Source organism: Podarcis raffonei, chromosome Z (genome assembly GCF_027172205.1).
Source record: "Podarcis raffonei isolate rPodRaf1 chromosome Z, rPodRaf1.pri, whole genome shotgun sequence".
Taxonomy (NCBI): Eukaryota; Metazoa; Chordata; class Lepidosauria; order Squamata; family Lacertidae; genus Podarcis; species Podarcis raffonei.
The window spans coordinates 14,618,668-14,646,300 of NC_070621.1; the positions used below are offsets into that span (position 1 = coordinate 14,618,668).

At 42.9% G+C, this 27,633-nt stretch overlaps 1 protein-coding gene across 5 annotated transcripts in view; it reads right to left on the bottom strand.

Annotated features, from left to right (window-relative positions):
- MED27 (mediator complex subunit 27) overlaps positions 1–27,633 on the bottom strand; it is a 177,777-nt gene that overhangs the window by 93,573 nt on the left and 56,571 nt on the right. For all 5 annotated transcript variants that reach the window (XM_053374948.1, XM_053374942.1, XM_053374944.1 and 2 more), the window contains exon 3: positions 20,949–21,079. In XM_053374948.1, the coding sequence (XP_053230923.1) occupies positions 20,949–21,079 (131 nt within the window). The remainder of the gene's footprint in view (positions 1–20,948; positions 21,080–27,633) is intronic.

Below are 27,633 nucleotides of genomic sequence, written 5' to 3' on the forward strand. Positions count from 1 at the left end.
AGTCTCCCATGACTACTATAGCTTTCCTTTTTGAATGTTTGATAATCTGCTCTAGGAAGGCATAATCCATTTTGGAGGTGTATAGCAAACACCCACAGTAAGGTCATGCTCCCCACCCTACCTACCATTTTTACCTATTTACTCTCAATCTGCCTTCCATGCTCCAGGTCATGGATCTCTTCACAAGTGTACACATCCTTAATATACTCACCCCTTCCTGTTTGGTTTATTCCTTATGAATAGGTTATAACCCTCAATTTCTACATTCTGGTCATGAGCATCATCCCACCAGGTTTCAGTAATGCCTGTTAGATCAGACTTGCCCTCCTGTATTAAAAGCTCTAATTCATCTTTGTTTCCAATACTCTACACATTAGTATAAAGAAAATTGAAACCATGAGTCAGTCTCTCAGCTTCTTCCTTCTTGTAGTTTCCTGCCCTTAACAGGCGTCTGTAACACTGTCTTCGTTTCCTGTGCATCATTACCTCCAGGACGAGGTTTTCCCCTGTCATTTGTACTGTTGTCTCCCTCCCACTCAGAAGCTTTCATTTCTATTTCAGACTAACCCCAGTTCCTTGTGATGTCTGAAGGCAAACAAACTGCTGTTAGTCTTTACTATGGTTAGGTTGAACAAGTCAATTCCAAACCTTCGCTTGCTTCAATTAATCACAGTCACCTAATAGTTAGAAGGAGGCAAGAAATGGGCTTTCTCCTCCATATGCTGCTAACATTGTGCTCTCCCTCCCTGGTAGCTTCTTTCTTTCTTTCTTTCTTTCTTTCTTTCTTTCTTTCTTTCCTAGTCCAGTTGGCTCTCTTAGTCATACTGAGGTATTGTGGGCTAGGGTACAGAGATTTCTGCACTCTTAGGCGGAGATGGAGGCTGGCTTGCAGCAATGGCAGAAAATGACTCCTCCCCCCCCCTTAGTGGCCCCAGGTCCAGATGAATTCTGACATAAATAGCTGCTGGAGGAAAGACAGAATCTAATTTGATACTGGATGTCTTGCATTCTGGAATGCCCCAGGCAAAATACTGCTAGGTTGGTATTATCTTGAAAGACTTTGTGCCTACTGTGTTGGCATCTGTGTCCCCATCCATTCCCATTTCTACCTTCCAATTTCTTTTCTTTGGATACAAGGGATTCTTTGTGTTCTATTATTCCTGACCCTACATTCTTTCTAAGCCCAGTTATTAGAGCACAATAACAAGGGAGTTTCAAGAGATGGTTTTATGATAAAACAGTCAGATAATCTCCAATGTCTACATAATAATTTCTTTAAAATTCACCCTTCTTTTAGATCCCCTTATTTCTTTCCTTCCCTGCATTCTTTGTTCATGATCCCTTTCTTACTCATTAAATTTTTCTATTGGCATCTTCCTCCCTTTTCAATCCTGGCACACTCCTTTCACCTTCTCCTCTGGCACAATCCTCCCACCCATCAACCTCTCATTCCTCACCTTCTCTTTCCCCAACACATGCTTCTTTTTGTCTTCTCAACCCCTCCCCATTCTGTTATTTGCTACCCCAATCCTCCTTGCCCTAATTTTTAGTGCTTTCTACTTCCATTTTTATTCATGCCTTTTATCCCAATAGATGGGCTCCATGAAATGGCCTCAATTTTAGCTAAAGTTTCTCAGGGCACAACTCTAAAGAGGAGAAAAGTAAGGAAAGTAACCATTAGCCAAGACAGAACATTCAAAAGAAGACCATGCTAAATAGCTCTTAAAATAATTGCCAATTTTTTAGTTTGGCACAGTGTATATTTGCACTCCTGGTTATGTGTACAAATATGTAATCACTAGCATATCTATATAAAATCTAAGGGGCAAGTGCAATATGTGGCATTTCCAGAGCCATGAAGGCTTCAGCAAGGGAGAGACAGAATGGAAAAACTTCAGGGGTCTTCTTCAGCTGTTATCAGACTTGCTTTTATTATGTCTTTATGAAGCTCTTTTACAACTAATGCATTTACTATTCTCTACAATGCCTTTCTCTTACTCTGTATTCTCTTTAACTCATTCCTTTCTTAATCCCTTTCTCATTAATCCATCCATGCCTACTACTCCTTCATACTGCAATTTCCTTCTTGCTTCCTGCCAGGGGCTGTGTTAGGAGGGGGCCTGAACTCAAGGAGTTGTATTCTACTAAGTTCCACTCAGAGCAGATCCACTCAAATTAATAGACCTTAGTTAGCCATCTGCTCCGTGTAGGACTAGCACTAGATACAACCCCAGGGTCTTTTACACCAGGCCCAAGAACCCCTTGCCTTTCTTCTTCTTATTATTTTTTTAACTTTTTAAAAAACAAAAACTATGTTGCTTACAGGGCAGCTTCCCCTCTGAAAGTGCCTAATTTTGCATCCACATATATGTATGTATGCAAAATTGCATCATAGGCATGTTCCCTGAGTCCTTTAAGGGCCAGTAGGGCCTCCTGCTTTTAGCCATCTTGATGCACGGCTAGCTTCTATTATTCTGTTACAACTTCTTGCTCCAAGTATTTGCTAATGCACTAGATTTGTGATTTAGAAACACCTGCCTTATTCTGAAACAGAGCCTTGATCTATCTAGCTTACTACAGCTTACACCAGTCTTTCTCAACCTTGGGTCCCCAGATGATGTTGGACTACAATGCCCACCATCCCTAGCTAGCCAGACCAGTGGTCAGGGATGATGGGAGTTATAGTTCAATATTGGAGATCCAAGTCTCAGAAGAGCTAATCTACTCTGACAGGTAGAGGCTCTCCAGGCTTTCAGGCAGAAAGTCTCTTCCAGCCCTATTTGAGATGTCACTGGAAATTGAACCAGGGGCCTTCTGCATACAAAGCATGTGCTCTGCCATTGAACTATGGCCCCTTCAAGAAATAAAAAAACAGGTCTCATTTTCATGTATTGGAACTAATGTACTTTTCCTGCAGATTTCACCTCCAACTCCCCCCCCCCCCGGACAACAGTAAATGTTTATTTTACTAGAGATAATCATAAGCTACAGCAACTGTCATAGACTCCTCTCCCATCAATCTTGATTGATTAGGAAAGGCTCTTTATATGAAGGGAAAAAAACACTTTGTAAGAAAATGTGTAGTGGTGCAATACGTGAATGGAAGTTAAAAATGAAATGTGAATATGGCTGAAGATCAGTATTATTCTGTAATAGGGAAAAGAAGATTAGAAGAATCTCTGGCACCAGATATATACCCACACACTGAGCTTTTTGTAAGGAGATTAATCACACCCTAAATAAAAAATAGTAAAAATCATCATCATCATCATCATCATCTTAAACTAGTAAAAGTCTCATACAGCAAAAGAAGGTTGGCTTGGTAGAATGTTAAAGCATTAAAGAGCCACAAGTGGGAAGACAGGTACACAATGGCTCTGCATAGTATTCTGCAGCTATGAAACCCAAGGGATAAAAGTGGCAGTCTGTCTTCCTCTGAAGGCTGCAATTGGAATAAATTATGCAAACATGATGTGAATGGGTGTAATCTGTTCTTAAGCACTTCAGAAGAGCCTTGCTGGATCAGACCAAAGGTCCATCTAGTCCACCATGCTGCTCTCACAATAGCCAACCACATGCCAAGCCTGCAAGCAGGACCTGAGTACAAGAGCACTCTCCCCACTTGCAATTCCAAGCACGGTAACTGGTATTCAGATGCATAATGTCTCTGGTACTGGAGGCAATATATGGTCATCCTCCATTAAGTCATCCTCCACGAATAATCCCCTTTTAAAGCCATTCATGCTGGTGGCCATCGCTACCTCTTACTACATATACTTTATTATGCCAGGGGCCAGAAAGGAGGCTGGGGGAAAGTCAGCAATCCTGAGAGCCAGTTGTACAGTGGAAAGTGTTGACCTAGGACAAGCCACTCAAAATGTTGCTAGACTAAACTCACATCATCCCTCAACACACTGACTGGGGCTAATGGATTGTTACAGATTCCCCATTTCTGGACTTGGGAGAGCTTGATTCAGAGCTTGATTCATTTTTGTTGCCTGTGGCCTGGCCCTGCTCAACTAAGCTAGCCTCAGAGCATTTTTGTGAGAGTAAAATGGCATGGGGAGATTGGAGAGAAGAGACAGAATTAAGTCTTGATCTTCAAAAGAGGGCAGGATAAAAATGTGGTAATAATGCACCATGGGTAGCAGGAATAAAAGAGGGAGGGGAGAGAGTGAGGGAGGCAGGTAGGTAGATGGATGTGAAGGATTTAAATAAGTCTTTGCCAGTTTTGGTTTTGAATATAACTTGCATCAGCCCCAGCCAGCGTGATCCTAGGAACCATGCCAAATGAAGATGGCCCGTATCTCTGGAGGCCACATTTTCAATCAGCCACACAGTAACATCTACATTAGAAGTAACCAGGGACTAAGATACTGCACTGACAAGTCCCATGCACTTACCTGTCTAAATATGGAACATTCTTAAAGTTCTTGTGTTTACTTTAGAATCAACTGAAGGAGAGGTCAAAGGACAAAATTTAACAGGAGCAGCATTAAGGAATAACATTACTACTGCAATGAAAAGCACCAAGTGGCACCCACAGGGAAGTGGCATGGCTGCCTTGTAGAATGGACATATTTTTGACCATGTATATTCTGTGTTATACTTCATTCTCACCTAACAGCTTTAACTCTCCTAATAGTTTTAAGCCAGTGGTTCCCAATTAGAGAAGTACTGTGAACCCCGTTTTTCAAAAGCTAAGGCATTGAATTCCTACTTTTGAAAATGTTGATATCTCTGTAGTAGTTTTTGTTATGTGAATAGTGCCACCATACCCTCCAACATGTCCCAGTGCAAAACTGAGGTGCACATCTTCCAGGCCATGCTCCCATATGAGTCACATGACCCATGTGAGAGCACAACCCTCAAAAATGTGATGTCCTGGACAGTTGGTGTGTATATGCCATTTGTGACCACTGTTTTAAACTATACATTTATTTGCAATATTTTATACTGCGCTGTGTGGACTGCTTATTTTATGCTGTACAGTGGAACCTCAGGTAGCGAACGTGATCCATGTGGGAGGCACGTTCGTAACCCACAGTGTTTGCAACGCGCAGCGCCATGTCTGTGCACGTGCGGGTCGCAATTTGGCGTTTCTGCGCATGCGCAAAGCATGAGTTAGTGTTTCTGCACATGCGCGAGTGCCGAAACCCAGAAGTAATCCGTTTTGATACTTCTGGGTTTGGCGCGGTGTGCAACCCGAAAACGCGTAACCTGAAGCATCTGTAACCCGAGGTACCACTGTATTTATTTTTTTACATTTAAGATGATTTGCCATTTTTGTCTCCTTTTTAAGTGATATGTTGTAAATTGCTCTGGGGCCCAGCCTTTTGATAAAGTGTCATGCAAACAGATGGTAATGCTCTACTATCAACTACACTATGGGAAGGAATCCATGAGATGCTGGCAAGCAGTGAACACATCAGGCACCTCATCCTGTTCCGCAGAACTGTCCTCTCCTCTACAGGCTGGTATTTCATTTTAAGTGTCTTTTACTTTGTCCCTTGCCTGCTTGGACCTTGGGATCACCTTCAAAGACTCTTCCCCAGGGTCACCACCAAGTGAAGCACAATGGATGAGTAACTGTTTATCAGGATCAGCCTCTTAAGACTATTCTGAAATAAATAGTAATTTATTTTAGTGGTGAGGGCTTATGGCTTTTCTTTAAAGTGTTTTTTTTTTTAAGTGAATGCTATGGCTTTGCATTAATAAGTGATAATGAAAATCAATTGCTTGATGCTGAACACAACTCCTGAGAAATTCAGATTAAGCCAGGTTCTGCAAATTGTTTTTTCTCTCCTTTGTAATGAAATTACGCCACCTAGTAAGTAGCTGGTAACAAGAGAGGAGGACTATAAGACTTTTAAGAACGGAAACGGGACTCAATAAATCCAAACTGCTGCTTAGAGTCACACAAGGGGCTCAGGTGAACCTAGCAGAATTTGCCGTCTCAGTTTATTTTCAAATACCAGATGACACACCGGCCTCTCTTGATTTCAAATGCAGTTTGTCATATTCCATGGGGAGATGCCATTTGAGATCCAATGAGTACAATTTTGTTTGTTTGTTTGTTTGTTTGTTTGTTTGTATGTATGTCGCTCACATAACTTGTTTCATGGTTCTTTGGCATCTGGTGAAAAGGCTATTATTGCCAGTGGCGTAGCGTGGGGGGTGCCAGGGGTGCCGGCCGCACCGGGCGCAACATCTGGGGGGGCGCGAGTCCAGAGGGAAGGGACAAGCAATCGAGGCTTGGTTGGAGTGGGGGGTCGTCGTCTCCGTTTGGCCGGCCCCCCTCGAGGAAGCGGGAACCTCTCCAAGGCGCAGCGCGCCGTTGGTGGAGGGAAAAGAGCCGCGCAGCAGCAGCAGCAAAGCCGGGAGGAGGAGGAGGTGGAGGCGCCGCCTGCCGCAGCATCCGATCCGAGCCTGCTAATCGCTTGCTGGGAATTAAGCGCCTCAAAGAGGCAAAGGAAGAGGTGGAGCCGCTGGCCCGGCCGGGAGGAAGCTGGAGAGAGCAGCGCGCCTGGGCGCGCGGCGAGGTTGGGTAGGTGCGCCCTGGCTGGCTACCCGCCTCCCGGGCTCAGTGCCTCCATGACCCCTCCAGCGGCGATGGGAGAGATGGGGGGGGGGTCTGGAGCAGCCCCGGCTGGCCTGCTCCTGCTTCTCCCCCGCCTCCTTCCCGTTGCCGGCGCCTTGATCTCATCCGGATCAGGGACGAAACACGCCCATCCTTCGCTACTCCTTGTCGGGTCACTGCTTCATTTCTCCAGGGAGAGAGAGAGGAGAGGAGTCAAAGGATAAGGTGAAGCTACGGTATATCCTGTTCTGCATTTATTCCCTTCACTGCAGTCCTTTTATGCTGGATTTCACTAATGCAAACCGAAAATGGGATTCACCACAGATTTACTGGAGAGGAGTCCACTTACATGCTAAAAGTCACTGAGATCCATGTGGGAATCTTTTTTCAGCTGGGCGCTGCATTCCATCTTCTGCAACGTTTCACGGACCGCATCCTAGTGGAGGGCGAGGCCAGAGGGAACAGTGTGTGGAGCAAAGGATAGGATTTTTGGCTTTGTACAGAAAGCCTGCCATCCTAACCCCCCTTATGTTGGAGATAGCCCCACTGAATTCACTCTACGTTCTATGTAGACAGGGCTAGGGTTTCACTGTGTAAGCTGCAAGCTACAACTGGTCCTAAACCAATGGATTCATGTTACAAGAAAAAAGATTCTGACTAAACATCAGAAAGAACTTTCTGACAGAGCAGTTCAACAGTAGAATGGTCCTCCTTAGCAGAGGATGGACTCTCCTTCCTTTGAGGTTTCTACAGAGTTTGGATGGCCATCTGTCATGGATGCTTTAGCTGAGATTCCTGCATTGCAGGGGGTTGGACAAGATGATCCTCAGAGGTTATGCCCAAAACAGGTACAAGCAGTGGCGTAGCGTGGGGGGGGCAGGGGGGGCAGGCGCAGCAGGCGCAACATCTGGGGGTTAGGGTTAGGGGGCGCAAATCCACGGGTTAGGGGGCGCAAATTACTTGCCTTGCCCCGGGTGCTGACAACCCACGCTACGCCACTGATTATTGCATAGATGCTAACACAGTTCCACTGTCTATTTATTCATTTAAAAGTAATTTTTGCCTAGAAGGGCATTTTCTGTCAGTGTCCACACACCCCAAATGTACAAGTTAAACCAGGCTGCCAACTTTTTTGGACCAGTGGGCACATTTCAAATTTTGATGAAGTGCTGGGGGTGCCATCATCAGATAGCTGCTATGGGGTGTGTGGGAGTATGACATAAAACAAATTGAGAGAGAAAGCCACTCCCAACAACTTTATGCTTACCATGGCAAGTCAGCTATGCCCTCATGGGCTCACTGAGACCACACATGCACATACACACTGACGGTGTTGCTGTCTAGTAACAATAGGAAGCATTCATAAACTCATAGAGGTGGAATGGACCTCAAGGGTCATCAAGTTCAACCCTCTGCAATGCAGGAATCTCAACTAGAGCATCCAAGACAGATGACCATTCACCTCTGCTTAAAAACCTCTAATGAAGGTACCATTTAAAAAACACAAGGTACTCATACCAAACTCACTCTCATTTCACACAAATCACATAGAGGCCATCTGCACATTTTGCCCCATAACTTTCTTTCTAGGAGGGCTAGAGACATTTTTTTAAATGAAAGCTCAGGGTGTGGGGCACCTGCTTAGGAGTATTAGTGAAAACATTTACAGATGCTATGGTTCCTGTGGGTGCTGGGCTGGCAACCCCAAGATAAACATTACACTGGGCCATCCCATTATGCCAGTTTCATCTTTAAGTAATGTGTTGCAGTTTACCAGTTATATGACTATGCAGAGAGTAAACACATTTTTAAAAAAGTAGGTAACAAGCCTGTGGCACAGGCAGCAGGACTTTGCTTTACTGTTAGTTCTAAGCAAGGAGGTCTCTAGCCCCAATTATAGCAGACTCAGGCTTTTGCTGCTGCCTATCTCTTCAGAGCTGTGATGTTGCCTGATCTCAACAGAATGAGTAGCTAGATCGCTCCAAGGAATGAACACACAATGTAGTTTGTCTTAGAGGAGCACTCCCAATTACTCTGGGTGTGGCTTGAAATGTGCTGACCAAAATTATGTAGAAGATTTCAGGGATGGGTGATTCCATATCAAGTGATCCATATTTTTTACCTCATGCCACCCAATTTTCTTAATATTTTGTACACTTGTTGAATGATCAAAACTAAGTTTATATCTAAAAAATTTTAAATCTCACCCAGTTTTGAGTTATGTGGGTTTGATTATTATTATTTTTTAATGACAATTTTGGCCTTGCCAAAAACTACACAAAAACCTTACAGCGGTTCTCAACCTGTGGGTCCTCAGATGTTGTTGGACTACAACTTCCATCATCCCTGAGCTCTGGCCTTGCTAGCTAGGCATGATGGAAGTTGTAGTTCAACAACATGTGGGGACCCACATGTTGAGAAAGCTGCCTTAAAAGCTCAGTCAATAACTGAAATATTTCAAAACGAAAAATACCAATTTTCAGAACTTCAGAACTTCATGGGCTTTAATATTATATGTCACATGATGGGCTTACTTTAAATTTTAAAGTTAAGTTACAAAATTTTAAATTTTAAAAAGTGATTAAAAATAATAATATGATTTAAAATTTCCTATTTTTATTATTATTTAATATTTCCAAGAGCCACCTGCAAAATTTCATCTTGGAATCTGAATGGGATCACATTCAAAAATGGGATGAGAAAAAAACACTTTTAGATATAAACTTAGTTTTTATCATTCAACTAACGTACAAAATATTAAGAAAATTAGATGACACGAGGTAAAAAATATGGATTACTCGATATGGAATGACCCAGATGCCCATTCCCTTCAAGGATTGCAAGTAGCAAACCCCTTAATTTCATGGAACAGTGGTGGTGTTACTGCTGATACATCTTCTTCCCCCACTCCCTTTATTTAAAAAAAGAAAACCTGAAAAGAAACAATCACTTGTGGTTGAAATCCACACTCAATACACCAGGCTCATCACTATCCTTCTCTCAAATTCTAGACAACTTCCTTCTTGATAGCTGCAGAAGAAAATACAGCCAAAAAAGCCACAATGTATTCTGAACCTTGCAGCTTGCCGGGCAAGGTTAAAGCAATCTACAAAAAAACTGCTGATTGGCAACTGAAGTGCATTTCACAATCTCTGCAGAACAAAACAAAACAACATTCCACACAAGGCCAGATGAACCGGAGTTAAGTATAGATATTTATTTCTAGTAATACTAGAAGAAAAGGAATGAAGTTTGCTCTTTGTTGAGAACTAATTCTCATTGGGGGTCAAATTCTGAATAGGGAAAGGGCCGGTATGAGTCAAAATACTGAAAGGTCTCTTTAAACTTTTCTTCCCCACTGTGAGAACATTAGCCAATCAGCTTTGATACTGATGTAATGCAAGAGTTCTCCGAGCTATTACTTTACATCTATTTATACTCCTATTTGCAGGTTCTCTGACTTCAACGTAACAGCAACCAACTGAAAACTCAGACTGAGCCACTGCTCTTGTTCCCCATAGGGAACACGAGGGAAGGTGAGAGTGTTACCAACAATTCACCTGCGTTACTGATGATGACAGGCGTATAAATGGGGGATTATATTCTCTCTCTCTCTCTCTCTCTCTCTCTCTCTCTCTCACACACACACACACACACACACATATATAGTATGCGCATACTGTGGGAGGATAGATAAACAGAAGCATTGGAGAGCCAGACTTGGTCTCTAGGATACCAGTTGCCAATCCTGGTTTTTACACCATTTATACAGTTCTCATTACTTTGGCTGCAGACACACCATGCATTGAAAGTGCATGGCTTGGCGTATGGTGTGCATGCATCCTTTGTCATGACACTCTAAGTTAAAATAGGGGCCTGAAAAGGCAAATATCATACTGTTAAACCAGTATCAGTGCTAGGGAAGTGCACTCATTTCACGACTAATGGAAAACTGAATTGAGCAGGAATTATTTGATCAAATTTGCATCCATCCTGAAATGAATGTACAAAGGAACATTCCTATTACAGTGGTACCTCGGGTTACATACGCTTCAGGTTACAGACTCCGCTAACCCAGAAATAGTACCTCGGGTTAAGAACTTTGCTTCAGGATGAGAACAGAAATTGGGTGGTGGCGGCGGCAGCAGGAGGCCCCATTAGCTAAAGTGGTGCTTCAGGTTAAGAACAGTTTCAGGTTAAGAACGGACCTCCAGAACAAATTAAGTTCTTAACCCGAGGTACCACTGTAGATATATTTGGAGGAGGATCAGAAGAGGGCAATCAAAATAACAGAGAGAAAGGTGCAACTCCCCCTCTGCATTTGGAGGCAGTTAATACTTCTGAATACTAGTTGCTGGAAACTGCAGGAGGGGACAGTGGTCTTGTACTCAGATCCTACTTGTGAGTGCACCACAGGCATCTGGTTGGCCACCGTGGGAAAAGAATGTGGGACTAGATGGGCCACTGGCCCAATCCAGCAGGACTCTTCTGCTCTTTATTTATTGCTACTTCTGGCCACTATTATCCCCCAGAGAGTCCAAACACAGCATTGCTGTGGGACACTTGGTGAGAAAGTGTCAGGGATTGCCTGAAACCAGTGATCAAACTGGAATATATCACTGAGATTATCTGCAGGAGTGTCTATAGTCATTCTCCAAACTGGTGAGACACATTTGACAACAAGAAACGTAGCCTTTAGCTTCATATGCCCAGTCCTGTGGAACGCCCTACCAATGGAGATTCAGCAGGTGCCTTCTGTGCTAACTTTTTAAAACCTGCTGGGAAAAATTCTGTTCTGCCAGGCCTATGCAGGCAATTAAGAGTCTCTCACCCACAATGGTTTATTGATGTTTTAAATTCTTTTTGCTTTTAACTTGCTTTTAACTTTTAATGATTTATTGTATAATTTTATGTTTTTATGTTGTAAACCACTTTGAAATATTTTTATGATACAACAGTATATAAATAATTTTATAAATAAGCAAATAAATAAGAATAGGAGCTCTCACATTTTTTTATGGCAGCTGCCTCCTCCCTTCTCCCCAACCTCAGAATGGTAACTGTTGAGTTCTGCTCCTCTGCTGATATAGGCAGTTGCAACAAAACACTTTTTAAAAGAAAAAGAGGCAAAAACTTGAATAATGAGTCTTGGATACAGTCTGAAGGTGCATGAGGCCACCACTTTGCTGAAGCTATGCAGGTCAGAGTGTGGTCAGTGCCAGAATGGGTGACCGCATGGGAACCATGTGTATGCTACCTTGGGCTCTATGGTTGAAGAAAGGTGGACTATAAATGTAAGAAGATAAAATAATATTGAAACAAGCCAAAAAAAAAAAAGATAAGCAATGAAGGCAACACAAAATGAATGAGATTTCAACAAAGGAAATCTGAGATAAGCAAAATGCAATCTGGGAAGAAAAAGATGTATTGCACATTCCTAACAACGACATCACAAGACTGAATGCAGAAAAAGACACACTTCCAGCTTGTATTTCTTTTCTGGAGCAGAGCCAGTTGCTAATTCATTACCTTGAAAAAGTAATACTAAAGGAGTCGTGTGATAAACTAGCAAGAGTGAGGATATTGGGGATGTCTCTTGTATTGAAAGTTATTGGAAAATGATCTCTTCCTTATTAATGCAATTCCCATCATGTACAAAAAGGTATCTCTATGTTTGAGAATGCACACAGTATTTTAATCTTTAATTATATTAACTCTTCTAGGGAGAAGCACAAACCCAGGTCTCTGGATTATTTCTTTATTGCATATCATCTCTATGGTATTTAATGAATATTGTTACTTAATGCAGCATTTGCCAGTAAGGGAGAAAGAGCAAAATTTGCGTAATACTAAGGAAATTTGAAGCAGCTGAAATTATTGCTACGTACATTTCACCTCACTCACTCTCTTGAAAAGTTTTAATAGCAACCTTTGATTTGCTTAGTATTAATTGACCACCTTCTTGCTGCACAGCAAATCTTACTGCACTGTCCACTTCTATACATAAGACTACAAAGATTCTCCACTGCACTTTAAGACAGAGGTTTTCAATCTTTCTGAGTCCACAGCTGCCTTGACCAACTACATTCTTTCTGTAGTTCCCCCTCAGCATGTCTGAAAGCAGTGTAGCCCCCTCCAAACCAAGGGCAAGGAACTAGAGTTCCCGTCCGGCACATTGGTTGGCAATGCCATTCCCCCCCAGCTCCCCTCTTCCACTAAACGGAGCCCTCACCTCACCTCCGGCTTGCGCGAGCTGGAGATGGGCGGGGGCTCCTTTAAACCTCTCCATTCAGGGGCACACAGCTGCTTGCTCCTCAAGAGAGACATTGGGGCTCGCTCAGCTGGGCGGCGGGAGCTGTCCTGCCCCCCAGTTGAGCAGCACAAACAAGCTGTGTTTGTCCCTGCCTGCAAAGCATTGCAGTGAAAGTGCCTCAGCTCCTGTGGTTAGAGCTGTGGCAGTTTCACCCTGCGCCTCATGGGCTGGGGCCAATGGTTTGTTTCAACATCGTGTTGTACTGTCAGATCGCAATGTTTATCTGGTGATATATTGTGATGTTGAAATCCTAACATCGTCCAGCCCTACTCCCCACCCAAGCCCCTTATTGGAGCCGGGTGCTCCTCCCCATTAGCCTGTTTTAGTTTTTGCTGCCATGCTTCGTCTTAAGCCAGCTAACTTGCGCAACAGCCAAATGGTGAATATGTCAGTCACCAAACCTGGTGATAAGACATGGCTGCTTGGTTGCAAGTGGACTATGGCCAGTCGCAAAACACGGCTGGCGAATGGGGAATGTAGAACACTCGATGTACCTTGTAATACTAACAGGAACTAAGGGCAATGTCAAAATTTAAGCAGCATGGGGGAAAGCCACATGATAAAAAGTTTCCGTCCTCCCTCCTTTCCCCAAAATGTGTTTAGGCCCCTGCAGTAAATCAAGTTGTCAACCAGAGAACCCTGAGCAACTGAAAAATCTGTTTTCTCAAAAAAGGATGGTCCAAAGGGATAAGAAGTGCTCCCCCATTTTTAAGCAATTATTTAATTTTAGTGGTTCTTCTATTTTTCTTGACAGTCTAATAAAGAATAATGAGCCAACTGGAGAGAAAGAAAAACCACTAACAAAATTATGTGACCCGCTGAGCCTACTCTGCAGCCAGGACTCCAGGAAAAGTCCCACTAATGGCAATCTCTCAGCAACCAAGTGTTTGAAGCTAAAGGGAAGCCAGACAACAATAAAAAGTTGCTTCCGGAACTCTCTCCCATCACATTCACTTTTAACCTATCCTGGCATTTCTACTGGTTCCCCTACCCATACCTGGTAGCAAACTGGAGCTTTTGAAACATCTCAGAAGGTCAAGACAATGGAACAAAGTCTCCATTCAAGGTTAACAGCTTCAAAGTGGCTTTGAAGTATGCACAACACAATGCCAGGAAGGACTCATAAAGCCAATTTCACAACATCATGTTGCCTTAATCAATAATGCTGGGTGAAGTGTCATTTTTAACATCTACAATTCTCAAAGCAAGACTAATGCAGGTTGTGTAAAAGAAGTTTCCTAAGGCCCATATGGTTCATTAAAAAAATGGTGGAGGGTAAGGCTTTTGCAATGGCTAGCAATCATAATGACTATGTTACCTCCAATATGAGAAATGATATGCCACTGAATACTAGTGGCTGGGAAGCAGGAGAGGACTATTGCACTTGTGACCTGCTTGTAGACTTCCCAGATGCATTTAGCTGGTCACTATGAGAACAGGATGTTGGACAAGAAGGGTCTTTGGCCTGATCCAACAGGGCACTGAAGGCTAACTCTCCTATGGAAATCTACTGCTCCCATTTTACAAAAAGAAAAATAACTCTTTATCATGCATAATATATTTACCACATGACTATTATCCAGTACTTTAACCTATATTAAGAACGGTATGGCTATATAATGCATTATTGTTACTATGCATACCTATCCAGTCAATACTACCCTCCATATCATGTGAAATCATCAACCCTTGCATATAAGGCCCTCTGTCCCAAGTATCACATCCATAACTTGAGGATGCACCACAATCTCACCTTTTCCAAGCCTCTGGCTGATAAGTTAATTGCCCTCTTATCCACGCCCATAGCATAACTGATCTTCCTGGCAGCTGGTATTTTTTATTTCTCCTTCCCCTTTGCATATGCCAATTCAGTTTTAGTCTGGAGTTATGGTGCAATGGTCTTCACACAAACTCTCTATATGGTATTTCCATGTATTTCCTTTAATACTTTAATACTTAAAAAGATAGTGGACTATACTACTGTCTAGAAAACCAGCCTTTAACAGACTTGGAACTAGGCAGTTTTGCCAAGGATGATTTGGCATGAAATGTGATGGGAATCTTGGATTCTTCTTTCAGATCAAAAGATCAGAACCACCCACTCAAGTAAAAGAGTAAACAGCTGCCAGAAAAGCCATATACAAATGGCTTTCCCACATAATTTTGTTCTTGGGTTGCAGAAAAATCCCTTTGACCTGAACTATACGAACAGATATGATATCATGCCAAGTGCCATTTCTAAATCATTTTTCCTTTGGAACAAATTAAAATAGATTAAGACACTGTAAATGAATCATAGAATTGCAGCACTGGAAGAGACCCTGAGCGTCATCTAATTCAACCTGTTTGTGTAGTATCATATAATCATAGAACTAAAGAGTTGGAAGGGACTCCAAGGATCATCTAGTCCCCTGCAATGCAGGACTAACTAAAGATTCCATAACAGATGACAGTTCAACCTCTGCTTAAAAACCTCCAAGGATGTAGAGTCCACAATCCCCTGAAGTAGTTCTTTCCACTGTTGAAAAGTGCTTACTGACAAAAAGTTCTTCCTGATATTTAGTTGGAATCCCCTTTCTTGTAACTTGAAGCTATTGGTCTGGGTCCTAACCACTGGAGCAGGAGAAAACAAGCTTGCTCCATCTTCCGTGGGACAGTCCTTTAAATATTTGAAGATGGCTTTCATATCTCCTCTCAGTCTTCAATTCTACAGGTAAACATACACAATCCATCAACCATTCCTCATAAGGCTTGGCTTCCAGACCCTTTATCATCTTGGTTGCCTTCCTCCACGCACGTTTCAGCTTGTCAATATCCTTTTTAAATTGTGGTCCCCAGAAGTGGACAGAGTATTCCCGGTGGGATCTGACCAAGGCAGAATAGAGTGGTACTAGTACTTCCCTTGATCTGGACACTATACTTCTGTTGATGCAATCCAGAATAGCATTAGCTTTTTTTTCTGCTGCTGCTGAATCACCTCAGTTGGTAGAGCATGAGCCTCTTAATCACAGGGCTGCGAGTCCAAGCGCAACACTGGGCAAAAAGATTCCTGCACTGCAGGGGGTAGGACAAGTTGACACTTATGGTCCTTTCCAACCGTACACTTCCATGATTCCTAGAACCTTTTCACATGTACACTACTGCAAGCCATGCGTCCCTCATCTTATATTTGTCGGGTGGTTCTTCCTGTCTACATGCAGAACCTTGCATTTGTCCCTATTGAAATTCACTGTGTTAGTTTGGGACCAGTTATCCAATCTGATTTTTAATACTGATTCTATCTTCTGTGGCATTTGTTACCCTTTCCAGTTTGGTGTCATTGGCAAATTTGGTGAGCATTCCCTCAATTCCTTGCTCCAAGTTGTTTATAAAGACGTTGAGCAACAAAAAGTCCAGGAGAAAACCCTGTAGCACCCAACTTGTCACTTTTTCCAGGATGATGAGGAAGTATTAGGGAGTACTCTTTGGATTTGGTCAGTCAACCAGATACAACTAACAGTTATTCAGTGGCAGCAGTGAAAACAAGGCAAGGGAATGTAAGTGGCATTAACAGTGTAATCTGAGGTTATATATATGGTGGCTGAACAGATATAGATATTATTAGGAAGCACCCCACTGTGCTTGGGGGTATCCTTCCTTCTTCTACTGATCACTTATGGGAGCAGAGGGAAGAGATAGTAAGCATAAGCAGTTCATCTGAACTCCTTGATTAACCTGTTTGAACAGCTCTCTGGCTGGAAAGGTCAAATGCGATCATCAACAAGCAAAGTAATCAGGAGCTGGAAGGTGAGAGGTGTAGGAAGTCAACCCCACACGTGTGTATATTTGAGTGTCCCCTCTAAAGCCCTTTCTTCCTTGCTGCTCCAGCATTTTCTAATCAGATGAGCAACAAGAGGAAGAGACTGCAGGGAGGAAAGGTTACAATGAATGCACATAAGCATGCATGAGAGGTCTGTGGTGCACACATGGTATGTAGTATACAAGAGAGTATGGGGTCGGCTTGCCCACTTTGGCCACACTCATCTTTCCTTTGGCCATGGCCAGTACTGACATGCAGCCCTTTGGAGGGCTGGCCAACAGGGAATGTGGCCCTCCAGTTGAAAAAGTTTGGCCACCACTATTTTAATGATACAGTGGTATCTCGGGTTACAGCCTCCGCTAACCCAGACATAGTACCTCAGGTTAAGAACTTTGCTTCAGGATGAGAACAGAAATCGCGCCGCGGCAGCAGCAGCGGGAGGCCCCATTAGCTAAAGTGGTGCTTCAGGTTAAGAACAGTTTCAGGTTAAGAACGGACCTCCAGAACGAATTAAGTACGTAACCAGAGGTACCACTGTAACTCAATAGCACAAACTTTCCTTACATTAGATGAGGCTTCATTGCTTCACTGATTATAAGAAATCTGCTTAACACTCCTAAATACAACAAGGGCTAGGATTTCAAGTCTGCATTTGGCCCTTTTTTCTTTTTTCTTTTTTTAAAAAAATATATTTATTAAAGTTTTCAAATTTAATACAAATAAAAAAAGAATCAAAAAGGAAAAAGCAAAAAAGTTTAAAAACACATAAAGTTCACAATACTTATTTTTCAATAACATATTTCCCCGACCTCCTCATACCTTCCCTTCTTGTATTCCAATTCAAGTTGTTAATTCGGCAAATCCTTATCCGTAATTTTTAACCTATTTCTATACTTAATTTAACATATTATTATTTTACTTGTTCTCTTTCATCCATTTCCTCAATTTATTTTTGCTAACCTTGTTTTCATTTAATTTAGTTCATTTTAAAAAACCAATTTTACCTTATCCACACTTAAACATCAATACTTATACATCAGTACTCATTCTTAAAACATTTTTTCTAAAGTCGACCCAGATTCCCTTCCACGAATTTCCCAATTTTCATACACATAACAAAAACAAAATAAAAACAGAACAAATTATAATTATGTACCCTTTGGATTCCCAAACTCCACCCCCCCTTTCCCGGTTTCAGTCCCCGACCAATGTCCATCAGTCTTAATCTACTATTAGCCTGGAGATCTCACATCCGAGGCTCTTAATTCTCTCTCAATTCCTCTCTGCCGGTTTTTTTGATAGTCCTTGATATTGAACACCAAATCTCGGAGAAGCTCTGGCCCTACGGGATCCATGTTTCTTCCAGCCAGACCTCCATATTTAAAAGTGGAGCCCGAATCTTGTTTCTTACTCCTTTCAAGTCCAAATGTCCCCAAAGCTCCAACTTCCACCTTAAGCAAATTTGTAATCCTTAGGTCTTCAGATCTCCACATAAGGGGATCTCTCCATTTTTCAATCTCCAATTCAGGCCAGATTTTCCACATCAAGTTTTTATTTTCCTTTGTTGCCATCATGTCAGGCCTCAAGCTCTCCTTTGTCATCTGCAAAATTACAGCTCCTCCTTCCTTTTCTTCAGGGCCAACATATATCTCCTCCAAATTCTCCAAACTCTCAAGTTTCTCTTTTTGTCCAGTTGAATAGACTTCCTGATTCAAGTCTTTATCAACTTCAATGATATTGTTTACAGTTGAGTCCAGAGTTGTAACATTTGTAGCCAAAACATCAATTTGGCCTTGTAACTTTCCCAAGAGAACAAAAATTCTGTCCAATTCAGCCTGAATTTTCCCTCCTCCAGCCATTCTTGTAATGTCCCAAAACCCCCTCTAGAGGGATTTTGGTTCCTTGATATTCATTCCAGTTCAAATCCAAAAATCAAGTTAGTTTGTATCAGCTCTTCCTTGTTTTCAACAAATTATAACAAAGTTGTAGCAAATATAACCAGCAGAAACAACAGAAACAAAGTTCTCTTTTTCCGTCTTGACAGCTAATTTGACAGCTGTCAAACTCTTCCATACCTCATCAACAGGCTCTCTCGCGGAGCACTCCCGGGTCCGGGAGGGTGGCACTTCAGCTCCCAAAATTAGCTCTTTATCCTCCAGTAAGATTTCTTATACTGCCAAACCGTGAAATTAAAGTCTTTTACCAAAGAAAGAAAAAAAAAGGGTTCTCTCGACCTTAGTTAGCAGGTCCTTGCTTTAAGTTATTTACAAGGAGGGGAGGCGGACTTCCTGTTTACAACTTCCCCGATCGTGCCTAATTCATAAAAATTTCTTTCCAATTCCAATTTTCGTACTACTCACGGGTTGTTACTTTAAAGTCCAATTGCTCACAAGAAGAAGTCAGCGCTCTCCGACAACGGCAGTGCTTCACTCCGCAGGAGAAGCAGTCGACTCTCAGCACCGCGCCGCTCACCCCGTCCCTGTTCCGAAGCCTTTAAAAAGGCTCCTTCGCAGCTCGGGGGGGGGGGCGCAAATGGTGCCCGCCGAGTCACCAGGTTCACAGGCTTCACCGCCTGTGATTTTTAAGGGTCCCCGCGTCGCCGCAGTGGCAAGACCCGATCCTGTGGAGCCGGTTCCCTCCGGAGCTCAGAGGGAATCCGCCATTGTCGATGGCGCTAACCCGGAAGTACCTCCATTTGGCCCTTTTTTCAATCTCTGCAAGAATTTATCTGGCTCACTAAGTTCAGCTATATAGATATTGTACAATGGTAAGATATCCAAATATCCATATGCAATTGCTTTCTGTTGCAACAGAGATGGTGGTAGGAGACAATATTTACTTTTTCTTTCTGTTAGTCTTTGTGCTAAGGACTTAGTTCTTCCTTTGGGTCTCCTGTGTCACATAACTATGTAGACTGGTGGCAAAGAGGATGCTGATTATCTCAAAACTAGACACTCAGCAGCACAGGTTTCATACCTGAATGAAAAAGCATGCTTCTGAGAGAAGGGGGCTCAGAGCACCACACTAACGTCTTATGCATCATTTCTTATTGTGATAATTCCTCTATATATGTCACTAAATATTTTAAGAATTTGATTAATTTATAAGCTTTGTTGCATGGCGGTGGGGGTTTTTGTGCTTGGCATCAGAACCAGACTACGCAAATTGCTGATTCCTAGAGTCTTTATAGTTACTGAACTTAACTGCATGTAGCCTGCAAAAAGTGTCTGCATTCTAATATAAAATAAACATACAATAAACAAGCGGCCTGTATAAAGGTTATTTTTAAAAAATCACAACCGTTTAGATTAACAGAACCATACATTCAACTTCAGGTCTCTTGTTTCTTATCAGCAAGTGAAAAAAGAGGTTTGCCCATCCTATTTGTTTCATTGTGGATCCCCCCACCAAAAGTAAAGCCAGAGGCTGTGATTCAATTAACTATTTAGACAGATCCAAGCCATGCTCCTTCCTCACTCAATGCCTCAAGCATTTGATCAAGGCTGCTTTCAAGATCTCCAGAGCAGAACTGGAGGGAATACAGGCTCTTTGCCACAATCACATGAACAGCTTCCATCTCCCTCTGACCCAAAGCATCCTCAAAAACTTAAAAGCAGAAGTTGTCTCGTTCCTCATCTCGAGAACTTTTACCACCAAAGACTGGACTGGAACTACCAAGTCCCGGGAACCTCACCAGAAAAGCAATGCTCTGTATATATTTCCTTTTCAGAGAGTACCCAGAGGACATCTGATCAGCAAAAATCCAGTGTGACTTAAGGCTGGTATGCCTGAAGGTCTACCATCTTTGTCTTCTCTTGCCCCAAGTTGAGTTTTAGGTTGGGGTGGGGTGGGGCTTGGGTGGAAAGGAGGGTTTTCCTCAACCTTTCAGGGAAAATGCTGGATGACCCTAAACACATTCCAATGTTTTTGAAAGCTCCCTAAAAATTATTTAAAAGATTGCCAAGGTGCCTGGGTGTTTTCAGAAATTCATTTTTTTCTTTGCAGGTTTTAGGGACAAAAATGGTGAATTACAGAACAGCAGCAGGTAGACACATATTGAACTTAAGTAAGTAAACTTGGCAGAACAGCTTTTACACTCCACCCTCCTCTCTCATTCTTTTAAAAATGTATTTAAATAGAATATTATTGTACTGCAATTTCTCTCTCTCTCTCTGCATGTGTGTGTGTGTGTGTGTGTGTGTGTATTCTCTTTCTTTCTTCTTCTCCCCCCCCCCCACTGCACCTTTAGTACTTACTGAGGTGGAAGCACTAGGGTGGTAGGCTGGGCTTTCGGTCTCCGCTTGGCAGACACCCCCATTTGGTTGGCTGACCGTTTCAAAGACTGCTGATTCAGAAGACCAGACGCCAGCCCTGCATGGTACTGCAACTAGAAAAGAGGGAGAGAGGATATGGAATCAGTTAATAACCCTTTTCTTTGAAACATTTCACAAGTTTGGACTTTACATGCTACACATACATGATTGAGCTCAGAACCAAAACGTTTCCTTCAACAAATGCACAGCTTGGGGCCTTCTAAGTTCTTCCTTTATAAAGCACAGTGGCAGTGGCGGGGGTGGGGGGTATGATGATCATTTACTGCATAGCATTTTATGATATTTTGGCAAACACTCCTACACTTGTCTAGAGGTTACAGCACTTTCACAAGTGTGAACATGCCTGGGATATCAGCTGTCAGCTTAGGAGATGGCAATGAAATATTTCACAAGTATCTATCCAAATGCTCTTCATGCTTTTCACAGAGAGAGTCATCAAAAGACAGTTCAGGATTCTTACATTGTAAAAGTCCTTTTATTCTTAGACAATGAACCCACAGCTGGCACTGGCAAGACACAGGGGATCTCTACAGCTGAAAAGAACCTAGGTGCTAGAAAGCAAAAACTATATTGGCCTAAGCCATGCATTCCACATATCCAACCAGCCCAGCTTTATGATCCAGGAATTACACGGCTACCTAGCATAGATTTGCTACAAGTATTAATTATTTTGAATAGAATAAATCTGAAGAAATAAAAGAAATCTCAAGAATTTTCTGAGGGCTAGTGGTAGCCTGCTGCAGCAAAGCCCACAAAGACTCCAGGGGCGCATTAAAAGCGAACAAATTTATTAGAATATATATTGTCATGGATTACAGTCTACCACCTCAGATGCATAAAGTGGTATAAGAGGGGAGACAGGTGATCTGGCACAGAACTCAGTAGGACAACCAAGCTGAGGGGAAGAAGCACTTAAAAACACAAGCTAGGGGCCAATCCAAAATGGCACCACCACTTTGCTAAATTATCAATGGGACCCGCCAAAAATGCTGTGTTCACCTAAACGGTGATCACTGCAGTCAAACTGAGAGAAAAGAAGTCCAGGCAAACTTTTAGTTTTACTTTATATTCTCTGCTATAGGCAAATCTCTCCCTTTACCACTTACCTCACTAGGGAGATGGGGGAATAAAACTACACAAGTAATAGAGAAATAGCAAACAAGCAAACTGTGAGGGGGAAATCAAAGTAAAAATGGGGGTAAGTAAGCACAGCAAAGTAAACAGAAGAGGACAGTTGAAAATAAAAGAAAAAACAGTACCACCACCAAAAAGTGAAATTACACTAGAGAAACACTAACAAAGCTAAGAATCCTGAGAAACTCAGTTGGACCCAACCTAATCCAGCCTTAGACGGGGTTGGTCTGGGGTATGGGATGGCTCCTTCCCCTGGAGAGGAGGCAGAAGACTGACAGTGCCTCTGCCTAATCTACTCAAGGGGAAGTGCCATTCCACATGTTAGCAATGTTAGCATACTCTGGCAAACTTTGGAGTTTCCTGAGCCCACCAATACCAATACTCTAGCTACTTAGTGACCCAATCTCTGGATCCAATCCTGTCAGTGCTGAGTCCACAATTATAAGGAGTGACAATGTTCTCCATAAGCTAAGGTAACAAACTAATCAGAGGAATGTGCACTGCACCTTTGCTGCCACAACCATCTGAGCATGGCCAACTTCCTTTCTGGCAGTATTTTACGTGCCAATGGGGAAAAAAACACCCTCCCTTGTGCTGCTCTTTGCAAAATGCTTAGCAGAGTTGGACATCTTAAAGGCCTTCTGGTCCCAAATTTTGAGAAAACCATGCCAATTACAAGTCCACTTTCTGCAGATCACTGCACATTTCTTGCCTAGAGCGCTCAATCATATAAGGAAATAAGGGCTGAGTATTTGACTGGTCCAAAGAAAATTAATTGATTGGTCAAGTTTCAGAACATTTTGTACAACACAAAAAATCCCACAACAACCAAAATCAGTTATGATAATTTGCAGGTCACTCATATTTAATCGGGACGCGGGTGGCGGTGTGGGTTAAACCACAGAGCCTAGGACTTGCCAATCAGAAGGTCGGCGGTTTGAATCCCCACGACAGGGTGAGCTCCCATTGCTCAGTCCCTGCTCCTGTCAACCTAGCAGTTCGAAAGCACATCAAAGTGCAAGTAGATAAATAGGTACTGCTCTGGCGGGAAGGTAAACGGCATTTCCGTGCGCTGCTCTGGTTTGCCAGAAGCGGCTTAGTCATGCTGGCCACATGACCCGGAAGCTGTACGCCGGCTCTCTCGGCCAATAAAGCGAGATGAGCGCCGCAACCCCAGAGTCGGCCACGACTGGACCTAATGGTCAGGGGTCCCTTTACCTTTTACATATTTAATCACAAAAGATAGTCATTTGAAATAATGACATTAAATAATTGTACCATTAAAGTAATTGATAAGTTGTAATATGGCGCGGGTGGCGCTGTGGTCTAAACCACAGAGCCTAGCGAATGCTGATCAGAAGGTCGGCGGTTCAAATCCCTGCAACGGCGTGAGCTCCCGTTGCTCGTTCCCAGCTCCTGCCAACCTAGCAGTTCAAAAGCACCCCAAAAAAGTGCAAGTAGATAAATAGGTACCGCTCCAGCAGGAAGGTAAACAGCGTTTCCATGCGCTGCTCTGATTCGCCAGAAGCGGCTTAGTCATGCTGGCCACAGGACCCAGAAGCTGTACGTCGGCTCCCTCGGCCAGTAAAGCAAGATGAGTGCTGCAACCCCAGAGTCATCTGTGACTGGACCTAATGGTCAGGGGTCCCTTTACCTTTACTAATATGGTTAAAGGTAAAGGTAAAGGTACCCCTGCCTGTACGGGCCAGTCTTGACAGACTCTAGGGTTGTGCGCCCATCTCACTTAAGAGGCCGGGGGCCAGCGCTGTCCGGAGACACTTCCGGGTCACGTGGCCAGCGTGACAAGCTGCATCTGGCAAGCCAGCGCAGCACACGGAAACGCCGTTTACCTTCCCGCCAGTAAGTGGTCCCTATTTATCTACTTGCACCCAGGGGTGCTTTCGAACTGCTAGGTTGGCAGGCGCTGGGACCGAGCAACGGGAGCGCACCCCGCCGCGGGGATTCGAACCGCTGACCTTTCAATCGGCAAGTCCTAGGCACTGAGGGTTTTACCCACAGCACCACCCGCATCCCCACTAATATGGTTACCTTCCTTTAAAAAAAAAAAGTTATCCAAGGGGACAAAGGAAGATGGACAAAGCTTATCAGAAACATTACGGGGAAGATATAAGAAATCATGCATTTCATATATGGCAGCAGAGTTCTAAGACCAAGTAAGTCTGTCGATCCAATGTGTCCCAAATAGCCACAGACTTGTTGAATCCCATCAAGGGTCCATCGAGTTCAGCACTATGCTTTGAACAGGTGCCTCCGGGAAGCAAGGTGTCTTATTATCCAGCACCTGTTATTCAAAGTTAAATTGTTTTGCTGAAATGGTCCCATTAAGTCAAGGGTGGGGAAGTTGTGGCCCCTGAGATGTTGCCATATTAAACATCATCCGTAACCATGTGCTGTCAGCCAGGGTTGATTGGAGTTGGGAGTTTTCAGAAAACACTCTACAAATTAATGACACCATCCAGCAAAGAGCAAACTGTCTGTTTTAGAACATCCCATTCTGCATCATAACAACTTTCTGGTTTTCTTGACCCATTTACCATGTGATCTAGACAATGATACAAAGATGTATAGCATTCTTAATAGAAGTGGAGTTACTCTCTGCTAGAGAGGACTGGGTATCATTTCACTCTAGCATGCTCATCTTAGGCCAATGAATTTTGCTAAAATTTGTTTTTCTCCCACAGATTCCTTAAATAAAAATCAATGAATGCAAGGGACAGTACATGTTTGAAAGACAATGTTTCAAAATGTCAAGCAATCCCATTTTCAATCTTTGCTACTAGAATTTGCAGTGAGAGCAATATGAACCACCTTTTCATGGAATTAAAGGCACCACTAACTTGGCAAGAGACCCTTTTCTGACTCTATACACTTACCCTTCCCTTCCTTTCATGACATCTTATTAAGACCAATGCAAGCTCAGCCATTTAGACCCTGGCGGACCAGTCTGGAAGAGGAAGGCTTGTTATAGACCAAGCAGCACAGGATGGGGTGACTTCGCCCAATTTAGAAGTCTGCACAATGGACATGGCACAAACATCTGCACTAATCAGAGCTAGATTTTGAATTGTGCCATTTAAAAAGGGGTGAGGGGGGTCCCATGCTGAAACTACCTTATAGGATTTCTGCTTTGGAGGGCATTATCTGAAAGCATAGTGGGTTTTTTTAAAAAAAATGTATTATTATTCAAAACCAGAACACGTTTTTTGCCTTTGAAGGCCAAGTCTTTCTGATTAAACTGTGTTTGTTAATTGCATGTAATACAGGCACTCCTGCCCACCTAATTCTGCTTCCAGGAACAGAGATCCAACTGTCAAGATCTATAAGGGCCCATTAAATATTTACCAAACCATCTTTATAATGGGAGAAAAGGTCAAAGTTAATAAAACTGACAGGCAGCTCCTGTCCAACCTGATTTATACATTATTTAAGCACCATATACTGTATTTCACAGAACAGGCTCCTTTTTTCCCCAAGCTGGAAACATTTTCTTAGCTTTTAGGTCTAAAGGAGGAACCAAGATACTACAGCTAATTCAACTAATATGGTCCATAAAATATATGATTTAATCTCTGCAAGATTAGCAGAGATATTTCGGCTTGGCAATGTTTCTAATCATGGACACTTAAGGATTTCCATGAAATCCATTCATGGCACAAGGCCCTATCTCCAATGCTATCATATTTAATAGGCAGAGGTCTATGGTTCAGTTCTGTTTAACCATCATTTGGCATCATGCCAGAATTAACTAGTATATGTTATCAGCTGTCAGACCAGAAGTAGATTGTAGCCTCAATCAAATGCAATGCTAAACCATAGTTTAGTGTTATTTGAATGAACTGCAGTGTGTGTTTCTCCCTCCTCTGCCAGCATGACTAGGAAACAGGAGTTTGGAAGTTTTTGTATCAGTTTTAAGATTAATTGCAGCTTGCTGTGCCATCAAAACACAAACTTACTTCCCAGCATCACCTTCAGGGTTGGAAAGTCCACAGGCTGCAAAAACTTCAACAAGAATATCCAAGGAGGACTTCCGGTGTGACAAGATGGCAATCAACACAAAAACGATGGTCGTCTGCTGAACAAGGAGCCATTTGCACCACTGCCGTTCCTACTGTAGCTGTATTGGGGATAACGGGCGGAACTGCAGAGGCTGTCAGAGCCGGGTCGGAGCGTGGTGTGGACCTGGGAGAGCGAAGCATCAGCCTAGTGGGACTGCTGAGTGGGGCCTGGTCGGAGGCTCGGTGCATGCCACAGAGCTTAGCCCCTGTGTTTCCATGCCACTCTGCACACCAGCCGCTGACCATAATATCAATTATCTATATTTGGAGGGCTTGATTAAGTGGAAGAAAAGAGGGAAATAATCCAATGTTTTCATGAACTAGATTTCTTTTGGCTAGGCAAGTACCTAGATTCTTCTCATTTCCATATTTGGCATCAAAATCCCATGGGACATATTACTATGCCTGAAATAAGGATGGTATTCCAGGCTATGATAGACATCAAGGGCAGTTCATGGACCTGTATGCCGTTGTATCCAAGCAAAGCCACAATACAACCTGAAAACAAACTACCAATGGGCATTTTCTTCTGAGAGCCTCCATTGCATTGGGTCATCCTTGTGGACTATGGGTTCTTCTTGCAGACCTGGCTCATAGTGTTGGACTGTGATCAAATAACAGTCATAGGTAAGAACTTCAACTGCAACAAATGCAGGGCCAGGCTGCTTCTGGAGAGACACTTTGGAAGACTAACTTGAAATAGAACATCCACTTTGCTGGATGTTTTAGAAAACATGTTTGCTGGTGTTATTATGGCATCTTCTTACATCTGTACAAGGAATGAAACATTCTCCTGGAGGATTACCCAGATTTCCCTTGGCCAGTTGATGTGAAAGATACAGTGTCAGTGCCAGGTAAGCAGGCGGACCAGCCACCCTTTGCACTCTGAAGTATTTGTTTGTTTGTTTGTACCCCACCCATCTGTACTTTGTTAGGCACAGATAATCAAAAGTGCTTTAGGCCAATTCATTTGGCCTAGTTACCTTCATGTTACCTATGCCCCAGACCTCTGAGACTATTCCTGTAACTATGCTAATTGGAACTACTCCAACTGTTTAATTCCACTTGTTTCCAGCATATCACTCCAAGGCCCTATACAGTGCAACAAGTGATAAAAGTGTTCCTCTTCCATGCCCTATTTCTACAGCTAGTCAATGGCAAGGGAACTGGTGATGTGTTGAGACCCTGTCAGCTCTTGACCACTGTAATGGAGCTTGGGTTAGCAGCCTGGTATTTTCAAAAGAGACAGGGGGTAAAAAAAGCCAACATTGGGTGAAACCAACTGCAGTTTCTTTGCTACTCTGTAAGCCAGATCATGTTCAACAAACCATGGTTAAAACAAACTACAGTCATACCTCGGGTTGAATGTGCTTCGGGTTGAGCACGTTCGAGTTGCG